At 56.4% G+C, this 21,353-nt stretch overlaps 1 protein-coding gene across 3 annotated transcripts in view; it reads right to left on the reverse strand.

The window, feature by feature from the left end:
- Nucleotides 1–8,830: 8,830 nt before the first annotated feature.
- Nucleotides 8,831–21,353, reverse strand: part of TFEB (transcription factor EB) — a 48,400-nt gene continuing 35,877 nt past the window's right edge. For all 3 annotated transcript variants that reach the window (XM_086371588.1, XM_086371589.1, XM_086371590.1), the window contains 8 exons: nt 15,525–15,753; nt 15,175–15,429; nt 14,585–14,662; nt 12,794–12,914; nt 12,648–12,704; nt 11,862–11,937; nt 10,923–11,070; nt 8,831–9,935 (listed from right to left, as the gene is read on the reverse strand). In XM_086371588.1, the coding sequence (XP_086227714.1) occupies nt 9,447–9,935; nt 10,923–11,070; nt 11,862–11,937; nt 12,648–12,704; nt 12,794–12,914; nt 14,585–14,662; nt 15,175–15,429; nt 15,525–15,737 (1,437 nt within the window). In that variant the 5' untranslated portion in view covers nt 15,738–15,753 and the 3' untranslated portion in view covers nt 8,831–9,446. The remainder of the gene's footprint in view (nt 9,936–10,922; nt 11,071–11,861; nt 11,938–12,647; nt 12,705–12,793; nt 12,915–14,584; nt 14,663–15,174; nt 15,430–15,524; nt 15,754–21,353) is intronic.

Genomic DNA, 21,353 nt, shown 5'->3' on the forward strand with positions numbered 1-21,353 from the left:
CAGGGAAGTCCCCCACCTCTCACTCTTAAACGGTGCTGACTTGGACAATAGAAGACATGGTCCCACAAGGTACACACCTTCCTGTGCCTGCATGGGCCAGGCTCTGTCCACACCAGTGGGCGGGAGACAGTGCTCACCCACCCCAGGGAATCCCCAAACTAGGGGATTGGACTGTGACCATCCTCTCCTCTGACACAAGGGAAAAAACGATATAGGTGGAGGGCTTCCTCAAATTCTTACCACTGGAAAGGGGAGGAGTTGAGATGCTAACCCACAGTTGAGGGGCCACTGCCATGCTCCTTCCCAGCGTTGGCAAGGGGGCACAATGCAGGAAGGCTCATACATGATGTGGAGGGCCAGGGGTACACGTAGGGAGTGTGGCTGGGCTCGCTGGGATTTAGGGAAAGGGGTGAGAGCAACATGGTGTCTGGAGTAAAGGCTGCTGGGGGCAGGCATCGGAGGGCAGGGTGCAGGTGGCTGAGGGGACTGGGATCAGGGGAGAGGGGGGCCCTGCAGAGCGTCAGGGGCTTAGTTCAACTATCCAGAGAGCTGCTCTACTGGATGAGGCATACATATCCCCTTATTCATGTTCTGCCATTGGCTTAGGGACTTGAGACACAGAGCCAGGCTGGGCAGGCCCCAAAGTGCCTGAACTGAGATCTTTGTGGAGGACGGAGCACCTGCGTTGGCTGGGTATCAAAAAAGGTACCGCATATGGCAAGAGCTTGTGCAAACACTGAAAAATACATCTCTGGTCTCTTCAAGGATGATGAGTGGACCAGCCTGCCAGGCCCTGGGACGCTTTTATAGACGTGAGGCCAAAAGGGATGTTGTGGCCTATCTGGGGAGAAACTTGGGGGCCTTGGGGAACATTTTTCTTTTAATGTATGTGCTCAATTGTGTCTGACTCTTTGCAGCTCCATGGACTGCAGCCCTCTAGGCTCCTCTGTCCATGGAATTTTGCAGGCAAGAATACTGGAGTGGTTGCTACTTCCTACTCCAGGGGATCTTCCCGAACCAGGGCTCAAACCCATGTCTCTTGTGTCTCCTGCATTGGCAGGCGAGTTCTTTTCCACTAGCGTCACCTGGAAAAGCGTCACCCCTCCCTTTTTTTTATACAGCATACTTTATTTCTTTTTAACTTTTTTAAATATCTTTTTTTTTAACGTGGACCATTTTTTAAGTCCTTATTGAATTTGTTAAAATATTGTTTCTCTTTTTTTTGGAGGGGCGTTGTTTTGTTTTTGTCTGCAAGACATGCAGGATCTTAGCTCCCCTGCCAGGGATCGAACCGCATCCCCTGCATTGGAAGACAAATTTAACCACTGGACAGCCAGGGAAGTCCCCCTGGTGAGCATTTATTCTTTATGGAGGAGTCCAAGGGAACCAGCCCCTGGGGTGCGGCCATGCTGGCTTTAGGACCAGGGGTAGAGATTTGCTCACTGCCCCTCACGGCCTCCTCCTGCGCCTTCTTGCCCTCCTCGGTCTCCCCTCTGGTCCCTTTCCAGGGAGCCAGGCCTGCTTTCTAGGGAGGGGATTCTCAGGATGACCCGCCCCTTCCCTATCTGGTCCTTGGTGGGGAGAGGAGGAAAAGGTGAAGATGCTCCAGCATCTTTGGGCAGTGCCAGTCACCCCACCCCCACCAGGTCCCTGGTGTCCGCGCAAGAAACGCAGCAATTGGGTCAGAAACCCCCTCCAGATGCTTCTTCCCTCCCTCATTATCTGGAAACTGTTACAATGTATCAAGGAAAGCCCCTAGGGTGTTTTCCCATCTGTTGCTCTATTTCTGACACATGCTGCTCCCCACCTGGAATTCCCAGGCCCTCCTCTCCTCTTGCCTCACCCCTTCCTGACTTTGGACAAGTTACTTAGTCTCTCTGGGCCCTTTTCTCCTCATTCATAATGTGGACATGACCGTACCCACCTCCTGGGGGTCACTGAAGACTCAAGGGGTTAATTCACACCAAGGGTTTAGTGCGGAACCCAGCACAGAGCAGGTGCTCAATGAACGGTGGCTACAGTTCTCAAGGGCCAGCTCAAAGCTCTATTCCTCTAGAAAGCCCTCCCTGACCACTTCAGGCTTAAGGGGGATCTCTGTCTTCTGCCTTCCACTGCCCACCCCTCAGTACCTCTCACATCCTGACATGCATCCTTTGTTACTGCTGCTGCTGCTGCAAAGTCGCTTCAGTCGTGTCCGACTCTGTGTGACCCCATAGACGGCAGCCCACCAGGCTCCGCCGTCCCTGGGATTCTCCAGGCAAGAACACTGGAGTGGGTTGCCATTTCCTTCACACCCCAATAAATGTGGGGGCTTCCATGTTCCAGGCACTAAGAGCTTTACATCTGTTAACTCATTTAGCCCTCACAACACCCCTATCCCATTTTACAGAGGCGGAAAACAAGACACAGAGAGGTTAAGTAACTTACCCAATGTCACACAGCAAGGAAAGTGATGGATCCAGACCAAGAGCCCCGGCAGTCAAAGTCCACAGTCCACGCATTCACCCTCTACGATGGACAGGTTGATAGCCATTCGCCCAGGGTGGGGTGTGGGGGGCTAGGATATACACGACACGAAACCACAGGCTTTGTGGGGTTCCAATTTCACTGTTGCGCACCTGTGGCCTACCCCCGGGCTGTGCCTGTGTGGTCACTGCACGTGGATCACGTCTGCACAGAGGTGTGTCTAAAGGTCGAAGAACTCAGATACCGTATGTTCAGAACGTGTGTGCCTGTGTACAATGTCTGTGTGTGCAGAATGTGTGTGCCTGTGTACAATGTCTGTGTGTGCACCCAGTGTGTATTTCTGCAGGGGGGTTGTAGGAGCACACGTCACACACCTTTGTGTAGCTGTCATTACGCCTTGACAAGAGCTAACTATTCTGGAGGGAAGTAGGACTTATTTCCCCTTCATTAGAAAGTGAGGTGCCAGAACCTGGAGTGGCTTTATGACTGGCAGCCTACAGGTCTGTGGAGTGTGAACAGTATATGATCCAAGCACATACGCACATGTGTGTAACTGTGTGTGTGTGTGTGTGTGTGTGTGCGTGTGCTAAGTACATCCACACGCCTGTGTGTCTGGGTGAATACCCACACAGTGCCTTGGTAGCAGTATTTGGATGCATGGAGGTTACATGTGACCTGTGTGTGATAAACACACGTGCATGTACAGGCATGTACGTGTCCATGGGCGGAGAGCTGTACAGGCAGGTACACACAAAAGGACACGTGGTGGGCGCTGGGACGGCACAGTGAGACCAGACTTCCACTCCTGCCTCCGCCTCCGTCTGCTGTGTCACCCTGGCTGGGCCGCTGCATCTCCCGAGGCTCAGTGTCTGCACCACAAAATGGGGCGAGTGAGGAGGGTGAGAGAGAATAGAGCCGCAGGACCGCAGCGGCCCAGCACATGCGCACTACTTGAGGACGCACTATTCGTGAGCACACATACGTGTGCACCGCGAGGGTGTGTACATGGAGCCGTGTGTGTTCCCCCAGTGTGGCGTGTGGGGGTGGGAGTGGGTGAACACGGGTGTGTATGCAGGTGCTGTTCTCACTGCGGGTGTGTCCCCAGGCTGTAGGGGACACAGTCGTGGAAGTGTGTGTGCACGCTGTTGCACAGTGCGTGCATGGGGGTGGGGGGGTGGCTGGGCCCCAGGCCCCTGGTTTGGGGAGGGGATGGAGTTGGGGGGCCTGGCGGGGCGGAGGCGGGTATCTCCGGCTGTCAGGCCCGCGGTGGGTGGGGGCGCCCCGGGCGGCGGTGATGGAGCCCCCGCTCTCCCGCCAGGCCTGCCAAAATACAGCGAGACAGGGTGTAATTACCGGCACTTACCGCGGCCATTACCCCCCTCGCCGCCGCGCGTGACACACGACCCGTCAGCTCGGCGTTTGCACCATTAAGGGGCCTCATTAGCATCCCGGCTCAGAAGCAAAATTACCCTCACTGCTCATTTCAAGATGTCATCAATTTTAATTTAGGGCCCAAAGATAGTACAATGGGAAGGCCCTCCCGGCCAGCCGCGCACGGAAAGCGGAGAGAGGGCGGGGGAAGGGCGGGGGCAGCCAGGCCAAGGTGGGGGAGGGCTAAGGGGGCGCGGGGCGCAGCGAGGCGGGAAGGGAGGCGCTGGTCTCCCCCGGCCCCGAGGGGCGCCCCCCGGGGAGGAAACAGGATTGTAGACACAACCAGGGCCCACTCGTCCCTCAAGGGCCTCCTGGAAGTTAAGTCCGGAGCCAGACAGATGCTGTGCCTGGCGAAATTTCCTTTCGGTTCTTCCTTTAAGGAACATGGGAAAACTCTGGGGTGGGCTGCAGTCCGTGTGTTCGCACAGTCGGACACGACTGGGCGACTGAAGGACAATTCCTTTAATTCCCACAACGACCTTGGGTGGTAGCGATGTCAGTCCCTTTACTGAAGGGGAAAGGAGACAGAGAAAGTACCCCCGCTCCCCAAACTGCCTTAACACAGCAAGCCGTGGCAGAGACTGCATTTCAGCATGGGCCCATTTGGTTCCGATGCGCTCTGCCCCTGGACCCAGAACCCGTGCTCGTGGAACGGTCTTCCGGTCAGTGCCTGGGTCCCCCAGCCCGTCTGGTCTGCAGGTGGCCTTTGCTATTTGTGCCGGGAATGCCCCCTCCCTCTCCTTGTCAGCCAAGTCCCTCGTGATTCAGTTTAATATCACCCCTGTCTTCCTGTCACCCCCCTCACTGAATCATCTTGGCTGTTCACGTGTCTGTCTCGTCACCCCCACCTGTCTGGGGACTGGCTACCAGGGAGTAGGGACCGTCCCTTATCCCCCTGGGGCATCCCCGGTACCCAGCACAGAGCTGGCTGTGAGGAGTGCTCAGGGTTTGCTGAGGGAATGAACAATCACTGTCTCCCAGCCTTCCTGCCCTCAGGTGGAGTCTGGAGGCCAGAGCTGTCCTCCAGGTGGAAGGGGACCATGGAGATCTCCCCAGCCCACCCTCCATTGCTCAGATGAGCACCTAGGGCTCAAGATGGGGCAGGCTTGGCCTGGAGAAGGACTATTTCAGTCTGTCTCTGACGGGTCAAAGTGGGTATGCCCCCAAAAATGAAAGGAAAAAAAAAAAAGAGTGGGTATGCCTCAAATGTTTGTTGAGTGACTGATTGAACACATGGATGAATGCACAAGCGGGTGAGGAGCAGCTCTCCCTGGGGCGCTTCTGGGTCCCTCTGGGGACAGAAATCGTAGTTATTTCCTCTGCGGACCTCACAGCCACTTGACTTATCAGCACTGCTGGGACATTTTCATTTTATAAACTGAGCCTGGGCACATGTGATGCCCTGAAAGGGCCTCTTTCTTCTAAAAGGGGAACTACACGGGCTAGGGGAGATTTTCCAGAAGGCTTGGTGTGGGAGGTGGGGGAACCTTCTTTTTATTTCCAGCTGGCTCCATCACCCCAGTCTGTCTTAACCCATGGTGAGGTTTAGGCCCAGTATCTGAACCCACTGGGCCTTGGTTCCTTCCAAGTGTAAAGAAGGAGGCTATAACCCATGCCTCAGCTTCTCAGGCCATGGCGTGAGGCTCAGTGACAAGCCAGCAGGAATACAGCCGGGCTGAGATCACAGGGCACCGCCAATCACCCCACATGCCCTAGTCAGACCCAGTCCCGCCTGCCTCTCCTGCTGCCTTCAGCCCTCCAGCTCCCTGGACAGAGGAGAGGGAAGGGCCCCCATCCTGAGCCCAGAGACTTGGTCCTCGCTGGCAGCAGGCGCTGCTCCCCGGCCTCACAGAAGACGGATCGCTCCCTTAATCACTCTGGAAAAGAACCCCAAGCCGATATAATATTATAATTAATTAATTCACTAAAAAGGTATTAAATTTCTCTCCCCACTGTGGATATTATCTGAATTCATTGACCTTTAGAAAAATCACCCTCTAATTGTAACCAGGTCCAAAAGCATTTGCAGCCCGTCCCTTTTACATTAATAATATCTTCCAGGACTTGGCTCTGGCTGCTTAAATATTGTATAAATTCCACTGCCCCCCTCGGAAAAGAGAGAGCAAAGAAAAAAGATGAGAATGGAGGAGCCCAAGAGGTAGATGGGGGCTGGACCCCAAGAGGCAAAGGTCTCAGGAAGTGAGGGGCAGGGGGTGAATTGAAGGGGCTCTTTCTATCTGCTTCAGGTGGTGTGGAGGGGGCCCAGGCTTTGAAATGGGGAGGAAGGCATGGGTTGGGAACAGGAGGGTTGATTTTAGGGTTCGTTTTTTAGGAGCCTGGGGCAGGGAAGATCCATAGTGTATATCAGACTCTCATCCAAGCCAGTGGCTCCAAACAGTGAAGAATCTCTGATTTAAAGGACCAGTGGGTGATGGAAAGAGAAATTCCAAAGAACATTCTGAGCTCCATCTTCTTCCCCCTCTCAGGATCCCCCCTCCCTCCTGCCCCAGGCTTCCCTCCACTTCCAGACGGCCCTGTTTTGCAGATGGTGGGCCAGGCCTCGAAGGAGAGATGCTGTGGGATGTCCAAGACTTCCTAACACTGAGGAGGTGGGTACTAAGGAGCCGAGAGCCAGCACCAGCCCTTGCCCATTCTCAGCAGGGCCCGGAGTCCACCCTTGGCTTCCCATCTGAATGAGTAGGGAGATACTCCGCGGATGGCAGGGGTGGAAAGCCACCTTCCTCTGTGTACACCGTGATGAATGTGTCTGTCCTGCTTCTTGTCCTCAGATCCCAGCTCCCTCCTGGTACAGGAGATGAGAAGCCAGCAGTTGGCAGGGGATGGGCAGATGGAGGGAATGGAGTGGAGGATGGCAGGACCCTTGCCCAGTGCACCTGCTTGACTTTGGGGCTCCTCGGCAGACCCATGGGAGCTGCAGCTGCTCGTCCTTCCCTGACCTGGCTTGGAGCCGTTCCCAGACCCCACTGCCTTTTCACATTTTTGCTTGCTCTCCAGTCGCTGGGGGCTTCCTCTGGGAAATGAGGGGGTTCAACGGGTCCATCTCTGCTTTTACACCAGTCCTCGCCCACTCCACCTGTTTACAGTTCCCCCCCTCGTGGACTTGATGTCTGGAAAGGTGTTGTGTACCACATAAAGAGTGTGGATGAAGACAGCATTCTCCTCTTATTTAATCAGAGATGTTCCTACCCTGCAGTCAGAAACTGTTGACGGACTCCATTCCAGCTACTAGCTAAGGGTCGCACAGACCAGTCTCAGACACGTGAACACTTTCTGGTGGCTTGCTGAAATTCTGGAGGTACTCTGTTTATGCTGAAATCAAATGGTAGGATTGCAGCTTGAAAAGCACAAGCAAGCGGAGACTGCTCACCTTCTGGCGACTGCCCACGCCTGGCTCTGAGCGCCCTCTTGTGGGCAGAACCCCCACCCACACCCTCAGTACTCCCTGCTGGGCCATCCAGACCCTGCTTCCCAAGCTGCAGGTGCTGGCCAGGCGGAAGGAACCTCGGGGCAGGAAGCCAGCAGGCAGGTGAAGATACCATGGTCTTGAGGGGCTGCTTGAAGAAGCGGGAGGGCAGCGCTGTACTCCCTCTGAGTCAGTCCCCAGGGTGAAAAGAACGAACAGATTGGGGGAGGAGAGAGCCTCAGTGGCCTGAAGGAGGGCCTCGGAAGATTTCCACACCCCCACACCTCCCCCAGCCAGAGCTCAGGACCTGCCTCAGGAGAAAAAGGCTCCCAGGCCATGGGCAGGTCCCGGCTGTGGGGTGGGGCCTGGAACGGGAAGGAGGTGCCGATGCTTGCGCGAGCTCCAACTCACAAAGTCATCCACAGCTCCATCTGACCTTGAGATTAATCCCCCGCCCGGCCGTCATCAGCACCCACACGCCCGGCCCTTTCCACCTCTCCCTCACACGTTAATTGCTCCAACGTTGATTTGATCTCCCGTTCTGCAAGGAGGAAATTGCCCTCTTAGCCATTTTCATCCTGGGAGGTTTTTTTTTTTTTTAATTAGGCCCGGTTGTCCTCACAGGGCCCCAAAAGGGGAAAGCCATTTTGGTCTTTGCCTGAAGAGACTGTGGGAAGTCGAGGGAGAGGTGGGCAAAGCTGGCAAAGATGCTCTCCTCCCTTCCCCCAGACACCCCCGGCTCAAGAGGCACACCCCCTCACCCCTCTCTGCCCCAAGCCCATTTTCCCCACCCTGAGTGAGGTCATAAAGCCCCAGGATCTTGGAGCAGAGGCCCCCCGGGAACTATTGTGGGTTGAGGGAGCCTTTAGCCCAGAAAGGAAAGGGTTTGGTGGGGGCGGTGGGGGGGTAGGAGGTCTCAATGCCTGAGGTGCCAGAGCAGAACCTTTGCCCTGGTGCCACGTCCTTGCAACTGTAGTTCACATGGGTCCCTCTTTCCCTTAACCCACAGGGCAGAGCCCCTCATAACTTAGGGAGCTTGTCCTGGGCCTTGCCCCCACAGAGCAGGCAGCCCACCTATGGAGAGTAAAGAACTGGGGCTGGGGACGGGAGAAACATGCCCACCGTCCCCGGCCCGGGTAGTCTGGGACCACAGTGCCCAGGAGCTGTAGACTTGGTTTCCAAGCAACAGGGTCTCCCAGTCACCTGGCCCAGCCAACTCAGGCCTCAGCAGGAGGTGTGAGACCAGCGGGGCGGCAGCGCCACCTTGTGGCCATGGGGAGGGACACAGCCCCCAGAAGCACCCAAGATCCCTAAGTAAGGCTACATCTCCAGCTTCCATGGGGCCCTGCTAGGGACCTGGGGGAACCAGGCGATGGACTCAGTCCCTTCTGTCTGTATCCCCCATCCCTGATCCCCTTCGGGGGCATTTGAACTGTGAGTCCATTGGGTTGACTCCTCCCTGGCATCTGTTGGCCCCCAGACCCCCTCCAAAGAGACAGGACAAGCGGGTACAAAGCACAGTGTTTACTAAAGGCACATAGTGGGGAGCCTTGAGGGGAGCTGCTCTTCCAGCAGTGACCCCACATTCTAACTTGAACCCAGCACCCCCTCTTCTGGCCACCCCCGCCCTCACACCACCTGGAGGAGAGCTGTTAGCACCAAAGCGGGGTGGGGGGGCCCGCCTGTGGGTGGGGGGAGTGCCAGAAAGGCAAGCCTGGGCGCCCCTGGGCCAGTCCATGCCTCCAAGAAGGAACTTCTGGACCCCTGGTTCCAATGAGTCCTCCTTCACTGATGGGGGACCAGGCTCGAAGGTAAGATGTCTTCTTAACTCCAGCACATCCTGTCCCCCCTCTGCGGCGCCCCCTCGCCTTGCCCTCACGATTTCACCTCTGGGAGGAGCCGGGCTGAAGGCCTCTTCCTGCCCAGCCCCATGAAGAGGGCTGCCCCTGGGTGGGGGGCTTCCAACCCACGGGCTGCCAAGCGGGCACTAAGTCCACACAGGGTGCGGGGGCCGACAGGAGGAGTGAGGCCGGGCAGGGGCTACTTCACACACAAGTGCAGCCTGAAGGGTGGGGGGTGGTTGCCCTGGCCCTCCCAGCCCCCAGGCCTGCCCCTGTCGCCCAGGTCACAGCACGTCGCCCTCCTCCATACTGAAGCTGCTCCTGCGGCTGCTGGCCTTGGAGGCCTCAGGGGACATGGTGGAGAAGAGGGGGTCGGAGGCCAGCGGGAGCAGGGAGTCGTCTAGGAGCATGAGGTCCAGATCTTTCTTGGACAGGTCAGGGAACGGGGAGGCATGCTCTGGCCCCAGAGGTTCGGGGTAGCCCGGGGGCCCTTCATTGCCCCCGCCCCCAAAGCTCAGGTTGTGGCTAAAGTCCAGGTGGTGGAATGGGGATGGTGGCTGGGGTGGCTGGGCTGGAGGGGGCAGTGGGGCCTGGGGCGGCAGAGCCGGCAGTGGCTCAGGGTCGGGGACCTCGGCCCCCAATAGCAGGGCCTCCCCTGGGCCCTCCTCGCTGGGCAGCTCCTGCTTCACCACCTGCTGGGCCAGCTCGGCCATGTTCATGCCGGAGGGCGAGGTGGTGGGCAGGCCGTGCACCCGAGCCTGCATCTCCAGCTCCTGCAGGTGGGACAGACAGAGGTTGGAGGCACCCACCCCTGGCAACCCCCTGACGCCCACCCCAACCCCCGCTGCCACCCTTGACCCTCCCTTTGTGGCACCCAAGACCACAAAATATCTCAGCTGGGAGCAAGCACAAGGCAGCTCTAGAGTCTTCACCAGCGTGTTTTCCAGCTACAAGTCTCAACTCATTAGTGGGTTGGGAAACCACTACAGTTGAGCCTTGACCAGCTCTCTTTCTATTTTTTTTTTTTTAATTGAAATAGACTTGCCTAGACTAGACCAGACTAGAAATTATCAGAATGCATTGCATCTATTAAGGATGAGGGTTCTTTCATGAAACTTTGATTTTTTTTCACTTTGAGCTGACTACGTGTGCTGGATTGCAACGTGAATCGTATTATCTACCATAAGAAATAGAAAACCTTTGAAGCTGCAGGCCCTTTATATAGGTGACCAGTGTCAGGCCCAAAGAGGACAAAAGGCCTTCAACAACAGAGCCAGGACTAGGCGGCTCTAGGTGGTAGCATGGACTTTCCCAAGCCTTTGTTCTTTCTCTTGCTCACTTGGCGGGCACTCCCTGCCAAGTAATTCCAGCTCTCTGCCTCCCACAGAGGTAGATTTACCCTTTCCTGCCCCCTTGAAGTTAGGAGTAGGCATATGCTTGCATTAATCAAGGAAATGTGAGCAGAAGGGACCCTAAGAGTGACATGGGGCTTTAAAAACCAGCGCTAGATGTACTATCCACCAGTCTGGATCCTAAAATGAGTCTCGCAGAGCAGACCCTCCAGCTGACATCTGCTCCTTTAAGTGCTGGGGATTGTTTGTTACCCAACAATAACATCCTGACTGATAAGTCTTCCTTCCCCATGGGGATCATCCCTCCATCTCCAACTGCAGAAGTGTAAGCACTGCCCCTGGGGTCAGGACTCAGGCCAGTGGTCAGGAGTCAGAGCCACCCAAGAGGACCAGGTTCAAGACCCAGACCTGGATACGGAGCCAGAGCTGCTTGTTGGTCATCTCCAGGCGCCGAGAATGGTTCTCCAGCTCCCGGGACTTCTGCAGGTCCTTCTGCATCCTCCGGATGTAGTCAACAGAGGCCTTGAGGATGGTGCCCTTGTTCCAGCGCACGTCCCTGCAGGCCAGGCAGAATCAGAGGCTCATGCTCAGAGGAGGGGGCTAGGATTGGCCAGGAGCTTTGTGGGTGGATGTAACACCCTGCTGTGGTTTCAGAGTTGATGTCGCCTGTCCCAACTTTGCCCCAAACCCCAGACCTGACCAAGCCCTATTTATGGAGGAGGCCAATCTCCATCTGCAAATGGGCCCTCCCAAGTGACTGTGGTGCCACCACCCACCTCCTTAATCCCAAGTGAAAGGGTTAGTTGCTCAGTTGTGTCCGACTCTTCGTGAGCCCGTGGACTATAGCCCGCCAGGCATCTCTGTCCATAGTATTTCCCAGATAAGAACACTGGAGTGGGTAGCTGTTCCCTTCTCCAGGTGATCTTCCCGACTCAGGGAGGAAACTCAGGTCTCCTGCATTGCAATCCCAGGAACCAGGCAATTCGGAGCAGCCTCCTTCCCCAGGCCTCCCATTCCTGCCACCAAAACCCACACCTGTTCTCCACCATCACGACTCCTGTCCCTAGACCACCTCTGCACCAGTCTGGTGCCTCAGCAAACTTTCCTAGCATGACTCCTCCTCCAGGAAGCCCCCTAACCCTACCCTTACTTCTGGGACCTGGACTCCTCCTTCCTGTCTTGAGCCTTTCTTAGTTGGGGGATGGAAGGTTCTTCTTTCCCCAACAGATGATAAGATCTTTAAGAAGCAAAAGGGGATTCTCTTCCCATCCCTTCCCCCCGGCAACCAGCAGATAATGCCTGTGAGCTGCTGCCCTCCCCTCCCCTTCCTCCAGGAAATCCACTCACAAATCATTGGCCTTGGGGATCAGCATGCCCAGCTCCTTGATGCGGTCATTGATGTTGAACCTCCGTCGCCTTTCAACTAGAAGTAACAAATATCGGGGGAAACAATTAGGGAGATGAGGACCCCACCTGGGAAGAAGGGTCCAGCCCAAGAGGGACGCCTTAGTCCTTCTGGGAAGGAACTGGTGACCAACTACATGGGCGAAGAGCCAACTCATTGAAAAGACCCTGGGAAAGACTGAGGGCAGAAGGAGAAGGGGATGGCAGAGGACAAGATGTTTGGATGGCATCTCTGACTCAATGGACATGAGTTTGAGCAAGCTCTGGGTGACGGTGAAGGACAGGGAAGCCTGGCACGCTGCAGCCTGTGGGGTCTCAAAGAGTCAGACACGACTGAGCAACTGAATAACCACCACCACCACCAAAGGGGGTGGCTGTGGGGGTGAGGGGGTTGGGGGCAGGCCAGACATGATTAAGGAGGGGAAGACTGTAGCAGACAAAGCTGCCTGGAGAGGCCTCCCTCCACTGCTCAGAAGGCTCCACACCCTAAAGAAAACAATCTGATAAACTCATTCCCTCTGAAGTTCTGGGAATTTTATGAATATCTCTTCCCTGGAGCACCTCTCCCCCGCCTCCTAGCAAGGACTGGTGGGAAGAGGCTGAATCCAGTCACGCCAATGCCAGGATTTTAAAGCCTCCTGTAAGGAATCCTTCCTAGAAGCTGCAGGTCAGAGGGTAGCTTTGGAGCCATCCCAGGTGAGAGGAGGAAGAGAGGCAGGGGAGACTCACTGAGGTTGTGATTGTCTTTCTTCTGCCGCTCCTTAGCCAGGGCCCGGCTCTCAGCATCTGGAGAACAAAAGAGGAGAGCTGGGAGGGGAGGTGCTGGGGAGACACAGCCAGGACGGGGGGCGCTCTGGGAGACAGCGGGGCGGTACCTGTGAGCTCACGCTTCTGCGTCAGGTCGGCTGGGCAGGAGCTGCTGGTGACGCCCACCAGGGAGGCCGTGACCTGGGGGTCTCCACTGTACACATTCAGGTGACTGCTGGACAGGGGCAGCTGCAGGAAGAGGCGGGGAAGAAGACTCGGTGAGCGGCCCCGTTCTGTAAGGGGCCTCTCCCCAGGGCCCATCCCCCCAGGAACAGCGATTCCCTGGGACAGCTGGGGAGGCCGCGCTGGGGTCAGAGTCCGGGCAGAGTCCAGAGCTGAAGAGGCAGCCCCTGCCCTCAGCGAGCAGCCACCCAGTGCTGCCAGAAGCAGCGGCGGGAGGGGAGATAGGGCCTGTAGAAGCCCGGGGGAGGGGCACCTAATCTGGAGTTTCTAGAAGGTTTCCAGAGGGCGCGGTGAGGAAGGGCACTAGAGGCAGGGGATGGCTGAGCAGAGAAGCAGACCGGAAGTAGCTGCCAGAGCGCAGAGTGTGATGCAGGCGATGCTGGGGGACCTGGGAGGGCAGGTTCCACTTGCAGAGACTCTGGCGCTTGGCGAAAGGCAGCCATTGAGGGGTTAAATGGGGGCCCCACAGGAAAAGATCTGAGCTCTGGAAAGATCTCCCACCACACATTCACAAAAAGCAAAATCACAGGCCCAGAACCCTGCAGGGTACAGGGGGAACCACCGACAGGGCCAGCCGCTGTGCCCTGCCCTCTCCCCTCCCAGCCCTCCACGGCTCTGCTGGCAGCAGCAGGCTTCCCATCTTGCTGAGCCACATTGGCACCAGGGCAGCGGTCGTGGAGAACTGACTCCCTGACCTCCCACAGCGTCAAGGGCCGGGGCCCCAAGGGCAGGAGTGAGCAGCGAAGGCTCATGGAGCTCCAAGAAAAGGGGAGAATATGCCCCAGTTTCAGCTGCTCAATGTAAATACCTGTCCCCCGTTGCACAAAACTCAGCCCCAATGTCTTGCCTTATCTAATTTGCCCACCATCCTCTGGGTAGAAGGCACCATCCCTAGGGGTTCAGAACAATTAAGGGACTTCCCAGGGTCACAGCCGAAGATAGGCATCTAGATTCTAAGCCTGGCCCCTTCCCACCCACCCAGGAACCTGTAGGGGGAGCCTGGACCATGAATGCTGCTAAGAGGCTGCTGGAGGCAGGGAACCAGCAGGCCTGACAGCACTTCCCCCTTGGAGGGGCACAGGCCTGTGCTCAGCTGGGCCCGGACTTAGTAGAGGTGTGTGCATGTGTGTGAGTGGCTCAGTTGTGTCCGACTCTTTGGGAACCCATGGACTGTGGCCCACCAGGTTCCTCTGTCCATGGGATTCTCCAGGCAAGAACACTGGACTGGGTCGCCATTCCCTTCTCCAGGGGATCTTCCCAACCCAGGAATCGAACCCAGGTCTCCCGCATTGCAGGCGGATTCTTTACCAGGTAGAGGAGAAGAGCCCCATATCCCAAAGGAACTCATCCGCTCCAGGCCTTCCTGGAGCCACACTGCTCCCCTCAGCACCAGTGCCCCCCACCCGCCCCATCCCAACTTGGGCAGCTCTCCCCAGACACCCCTCCCCGCTGAAGCCCCAGCACGCACACAGGCTAAGGGACATGTCTCTGGATGCACAATTCTCCCGGGCCTGGGCCCTCGTCACATGGTTGGATGGAGGCGACTCTCATCTCTGCAGCAAAACACCATCTCCGCCCAGGTGAGGACCCTGTCTCTAGTTCTCTCCTGGATCACAGCTCTTGGGGGGCCTCTGCCCCTCCCCCTGACACACCCGCCCTGCCCTGGCCAGCAGTACCGTGTTGGGCATCTGAGTTTCAGGATTGATGAAGCCCAGGACATCGTCCAGACACATAATGTTGTCAATGACATCAAACTGAAACAGAAAAAAAAAAAAACAACAAAACAGTCCCTTTGTGGGAGAAGGCACTTGGAAAAAGGCAGAGGGAAAGGGGTACTGGACAGCCACTGACCTGAGGGACCTTGGAGCCCACCTCACCCCACCCACTCATTTGGGGATAAGGGAACAGGCCCAGAGAGACCTGAGCTGTCTGGGTTCCCCAGGCCCCAAGGCCCAGGTTAGGGCTCTTCCTAAGGAGCCAAGTTGCCTGGGGAGATTGCTTTATACCTTCTGTCAGGACATGGCTTTGCAGGTGTGCTGGGCATTCCAGTATGAGTCTCTTGTTTCTTCCTAGCAGAGCTTTTCCGAACTAGGGATGATGTTTCTCCTGGGAGACTGGGGTTTCCCGAGGGCAGAGCTGTGTCTCCCCTCAGACCGGGGCTCCCTGAGGGCAGTACCTTGCCTCTGCCATTAGACTAGGAGCCGCAGGAGCGCAGCACGGGGCCCCAGCTCTGCTGGTGGCGGGCACGGGCCAGCTCCTCACTCACCTCCCGCTCGGGGTTGGAGCCGATGTGCAGCATGGCCATGGGGCTGTTGGGAGCGCTGTTGCCGGCTGAGGACGACAACACGTGTGCGGGCCGCACGCCTGGGGAGGCGGCTGGCAGGGGCTTTGGGGAGCCCTGGGCGGGGCTGATGTGGGCAGCAAACTTGTTCCCGTAGGTCTCAGACAAGTACTCCCGCACCTTCTGGTCCCGGGACTGCTGCAGGTGGTAGGAGGTGGGGTTCTCCAGGTAGGACTGCACCTGGGGAAAGGCGGAGGAGGCCAAAGGTTTCAGGCCAGAGCTCCGAGGGACCAGGGCAGGGGGTGGAGGGGAACGGCCCGAGCCCCAGGCCTCACCTTCAGCACCTCCCCGGGCACCGGTGGCGGAGATTGGAAGTGGATGGGGGTGTTGATGGCTGGGGTGGGCGGCCCCCCCAGCTGCTGCTGCTGCTGCTGCTGTTGCTGCTGCATGTAATGCATGACGGCCTGCTGCTGCATGCGTTCCCGCTGCTCCTCCTGCTGCGCTTGCTCCCGCATGAGCTGCATGCGGAGCCCGATTCGAGACGCCATGGCGGCTTCCGGCTCCCTGGGGACAGAAGAGGGCAGGGCAGTGAGGCAGGGGGCCCTGCAACTTGCACGGGGTCTCAGGACTTCCCTGGCAGTCCAGTGGTGAGGACTCCAAGCTTCCACTGCAGGGGACCCGGGTTCAATCCCTGGTCTGGGAACTGTGTTCAGTCGCTTCAGTCATGTCTGACTCTGTGACGATCCCATGGTCTGTACCCCACCAGGCTCCTCTGTCCATGGGGATTCTCCAGGCAAGAATACTGGAGTGGGTTTCCATGCCCTCCTCCAGGGGATCTTTCCGACCCAGGGATCGAACCCACGTCTCTAACGTCTCCTGTGACTTCCCTGGTAATCCAGTGCTTAGGACTCCACGCTTCAACCACAGGGGTCCCAGGTTCAGTCCCTGGTCTGGGAACTAAGATCGTGCAAACCACACGGTGCAGTCAAACACAAACATAAAACAACAGCAAAAACAAGCAAAACAAAGTGCATGGACTCTCGGGGAAGAGACCAGGACAAAGGTGACCGCATCTCACTGGAGCAGGGCGGGCGCGGGAGATTTGCTCAAGGTCACTGAGCAAGTGGATGGCAAAGCCGAGACTTAAATCCAAGTCTGCTGGTTTCTTGGGCCAGAAATTCGTTCATGCTCCCTTCATTTGTTCTAGTAGGTCAGCGCCCCAAACTTGGAGTCAGTCTTGACCCCTTTCTCTCTCTCATGCCACCTGGTAAGCCTGCCAGATATGACCCCAAATACATCCTCCTCTGCTACCGCCTCGCTGCCCCCAGGGAGGGCCCAGCCTCTGCCATGCCTTACCTGGCTTCCTGACGGCGCCTCCTAACCTCCAGCTGGCCCCACAACATTCTACTTGCAACTCGATAATTAGAGGGATCCTGTTACAACCTAAGTTAGAGACTGTCTCTCTTTCGGCTCAGAATTCTCCATGGTTCCCATTTCTCTCCGTGTAAAAGCTGAAGTCCTTCCCATAAAAAGCCCTCTCTGATCTGTCCCCACTTAATGGTCTCCTGTGACCCCATCACCTCCTCCTCTCCTCCCTGTTCCACCTGCTCCAGCCACACCTAATGCCTCAAACATACCAGGCGTGTTTCCTGCCTCAGGGCCTTTGCACCTGCGCTTCCTGCTGCCTGGGATGCCCATCCCCCGGATACCACCACGGCCCACTCCTTCACCCCCACCACTCAAGTGTGTCACCTCCTACCCTATTTAAGATTGCAAAACCAGCACCCCAACCCCCAACTCTACGCCCCTTCCCTGTTTTATGTTTCTCCCTGTCACTTATCACCATCTTAAATATTATGCATTTTTGCTCAGATATTTCAATTCATCCTCTATCTCTCTCTCAGCAGGAATGCAAACTCCCCCCAGGGCAGGCATTTTGTCTGTCTTGTTCACTGCTGTGCCTCAGGCCTCTACAAATGTATACAGGGAATGTTTACTATTTATGAACCAGCACCAGCCATCCAGCACTGAGCCAGCTGTAGGCCCTGAGCTCGTGGCATCTACAGTCCAGTAAGTAAGAAAGGCAAGTCCCTGGGTCACTAACCCCACACAGAGAGGGCCGCTTCAGGGCACCTCGTCCTCTCTGGGTGCAGCGAGGCACTTGGTAAACTGAGTCGGTAAGTGGTGGATCAGCATGAGACTGGCGGGTCAGCCGCAGTGTAGACCAGAGGCCAGAGCTGCACACCAAGGTCCTAAGAATGAGACCCATACATCTGGGGGTGACGAAGGAAGGCAGTACAGGCTGACATGTTCTGCCGAGTGCCAGACATCAGACTACGTTGGCGCTAGAGGAAGGTACTGGTAAATACGGGCTTCCTGGGTGACGCTAGTGGTAAAGAACCCACCTGCCAACGCAGGAGACATGGGTTCAATCCCTGTGTTGGGAAGATTCCCTGGAGAAGGAAATGGCAACCCACTCCAGTATTCTTGCCTGGAAAATTCCTTAGGCAGAGGAGCCTGGCGGGCTGCAGCCCATGGAGCCGCATAGAGTCAGAGACAACTGAGCGACTGAACACACATTGGCAGATATTCAGTGAAAATCACCAGATCATGGAACTAATAATAATCTGCGTCCTATTTGAGCATTCACTGTGTGCTGGGCAGGGTTCCAGACACTTTCACCTCAAACAGCCCCCTCTGGTAGCTTTGGTTATTATTCTCCTCCTACAGATAAGGAGAGACAGTGGCACAGGGAGGTTAAGTATGCTGCAGCGGGAATAGAGCCGGGACCCAATGCCAGTCTGGCTCCCCGGCCCGTCGTGGGTGGGGGTGGGGGTTCTGTAGACCGTCATGTCTCCGTGTAGAGCTGGGAAGGCGTTTGTCCCAGGTTGCACGTCTGGTTGATCCAGGGCCAGGAATGGAGCCCCAGCCACCTGACCCCAGGCCAGGGCTCCCTCTAACCACCCTGTAGCCTGCCCTATAAAGTGGAGCGGCTCCGTCCACCTTGAGGGCTGAGTAGTCAGTGGCCATTACCTCATCTCTCTTCCTCGCTTTCTGCCCCCTTAGGCTAGGAATTCCTGAAGAGGCTGCTTCAGCCCCAGGGGTCTCTGGCTGGCTCCCAACAGGACAGTCGCCATGGAGAAAGGGGCAGACGCCCCCCTTCTCTGCCCTCCTCCATCCTGTGGCAGGGACACAGCCATCCTGTGCTCCCACAGAGGGGTGGCCTGTCTTTGGCCCTCCTCCCCAACTGCAGCCTCGCAAACCTCACGGGCTCTGACCCTGGCCCACTCCCCTCACAGCTGCACCCTCTGCCTCCTCACACAAGCAGTGAGCAGGAACAATCTGACTTCAGTTGGCCCAAGGGGGCGGTGAGGCGATGCAGACACTGGGCCTGGCAGTGCCAGCCGGCCCCGGGGGGACTCGGGGAGAAGGAGCCCCTTGTTTCTCTGACAAAGGGCTGGGCGAGAACCTGGGCTCGGGCCCCGGCTAAGCCTCTCACTGGCTGTGCCAGCCTCAGTTTGCTCATTTGTAAAATGGACGCAGGAATCCCACGTGGGGTCTAGGAGAGTCTTGGGGAGAGGATGCTGAATTGCAAACCGCGAGGTAACTGTGCTTCAGAGGGTGTCAGGCCTTAGCCTGTCCCATCCTCTAACAGAGGGTGGCTCTCCCACCTCCACCCCCAGTGCCAAAGCTGTCACCCCCCCCCCCACAGAGCTGCTGCCACTCACTGAGTCCCAGCCCCATCCTCTGCCCACCCCACCTCCCCACCTGGGTTGCTCTGGGTGTGGTGTGGCTCAGTGGGATGGTTGTGGAGTTTAGGGTGGGACTTGAGGGGTGAGGGGATCCAAGGGCAGACGGGGTGGTCCCGGAGAGGGCACAGATGGTAGTGACTCTCGTTGCCTCGAGGCTTCCCTCCCCGCCAAGCCCCAAAGCACACATGCTCACTCAGCACCCGAGGGCCACTCACAGCCTCCCCCGTGCCCAGTCTGGTCAGGAGGGGCTGAGAGGAGGGACACGGGAAATCCAAAACGTCCCAGACCCTCCCCCACATCCGACCTCAGACCTGCCAGGCCTGGAAAGGGTCCACCATGCATAACTCAGTTAAGACTGGGAGCCTGCCTCTAAGCTGAGTCTGGGTTCTAGTTTAGTTGTGACCAAGATGGGCTCCTCCGTCCATGGGATTCTCCAGGCAAGAATACCAGAGTGGGTTGCCATTGCCTTCTTCAGGCTAACAGCCTTTAGGTGTTTGATAATAGGTGGATCCTGCCTCCTCTCTGAAACAGTGCCCTTCTCTGGTCAGGGGCCAGAGCTGGTTTCACACCAGTCTGTGTGGGAGCCTCCCTTGTCAGTCATTTACACCTTAGTATGAACAGCTGGTCAGAACCTTTCCCAAGGAAAGATGTGGACAGAGGGAGGGGGAAGATGGGGAGAAATCAGGGAGGAGAGGCAAGTAGAAAGAGGGTCCCAGGACCGGAAGGTCTCAGGTCTCAGGAAGAAGATCTCAGAGACACAGCATTGAGTGGACAAATCAAACTGCAGGACAAAATGTACAGCCAGAGCCCGCTGAGGCAGGAAATAAATAAATGTGCAGAAAAGACTGGAAGAATCAGGATGCTTCCTGAATGCTTACCAATGGTCAGGGCTGCGCTAGATGGTTTTCAAATATTAACTCATCTGTTCTTCACAACAACCCGAGCCAGTGACTGCTAGTATTGCCCTCAATTTCCAGGGAGAAACTGAGGTGCAGAAAGGTGAAGTCATTGGTTCAAAGTCACGTATCTGATAAGTAGCAAGATGGCGATTTGAACCAGGTGGCCTGATTCACAGCCGCCGCTCTTTATGCACTCATCTGGGCCCCCGACATCCAAATTGTTCACTGTGGTTACTTCTGGGGAAGAGTGGTGGGCTGGGAGGGGCAAAGAGGGGTTCTTAGAGTTTCTCATCCCACTTTCGAAGCAGTTAACTCTTAGGATTATGAAGACATGCTATTTGTACAATTCTTGTGTGTGTGTGCGTGTGTGTGTGTGTGTGTGGTCGCACCATGAGGCATGCAGGATCCCAATTCCCTGACCAGGGGTCAAACTCGCACCCTTAGCCACGGAAGCACAGACTCCTAACCAGTGGACCGCCAAGGAAGTCTCTGTTGTAGTTCTTTAAAAACAAGGGGAACGGAAGTAAAGCATTTTCTAGGGGTTTGTGAGGGGCCCAACTGGCTTCCAGTCATGTCCAAAGGTGGGATCCCCCAGGTCCACCTGGAATCTGCCTTGCTCAGCGCAGTGGTTATTAGGCCAGCCAAGGACGCTGGTGGAGACACTAAGTGGCCTCCGGAAGCACAGGTCAGGGTCAGAAGCCAGTGCCAGCACCCAGGGCCCAACTCAGGTTCCCCTACAGCCCCAGACGCCAGCCTTTGGAGGGGATGTGATCTTCATGGAGGGCCCCCCAAAGAGCCCTGAGCCGAGGCGCATCCCTTCAATTGCGTGCGGGGCCTGAACTGCCTTGGGGACTTTTCCTCCTTCCAGGTGATCTTTTAAAAAATACGAGCAGGAAGCAGAAAACACATAGAGCCTCAAGAGCCAGCAACTCCATTCCTAAGTGTCTGCCCAGCAGAAAAGCATCCCTGTGGGCACCAGAGGACATGGACTAGAATGTTCACAGCAGCGCTATAGATAGTGGCCAAAACTGGACACCAGTCAAACGTCCATCAACAGGAAGATGGATAAAGAGGTGATATCTCCGTGCCCTGGAATGCTGCTTAGCGATGGGAATGAACCAACTATTGCTAAACACAACTCAGATGACTCTCACAGACGTTAACGGTGAACAAAAGAAGCCAAACGGGCGTACAGAGTGATTGATATACACACGGTTCAGAAACGGGTAAAACAAATCTTTTATGTTAGAATTCAGGATCCTGGTTACCCTTGAGGGCAGTGAAGGGGAGGTGACACAGGACAGCTTGGGGTGGGGGCTGGGAGAACTAGGAATGTTCTGTAATTTGATGCGGGTATTGGTGACATGGGAGTATCGAGTTTATGAAAATGCATCCAGATGCTCACTCAACAATTTGCACACTTTTCTCTAAGTGTGTCGTACTTTCATTAAAATTTTACAGAAGAATGAGGGCAGACCTTAAAGAATGTAAAAGAAGAGTTGAACAAATTACC

The sequence above is a fragment of the Bos grunniens genome, chromosome 23, assembly GCF_055505025.1.
Source record: "Bos grunniens cultivar Pamir isolate PY7600 chromosome 23, Bosgru_T2T1.0, whole genome shotgun sequence".
In the NCBI taxonomy this organism is placed as follows: Eukaryota; Metazoa; Chordata; class Mammalia; order Artiodactyla; family Bovidae; genus Bos; species Bos grunniens.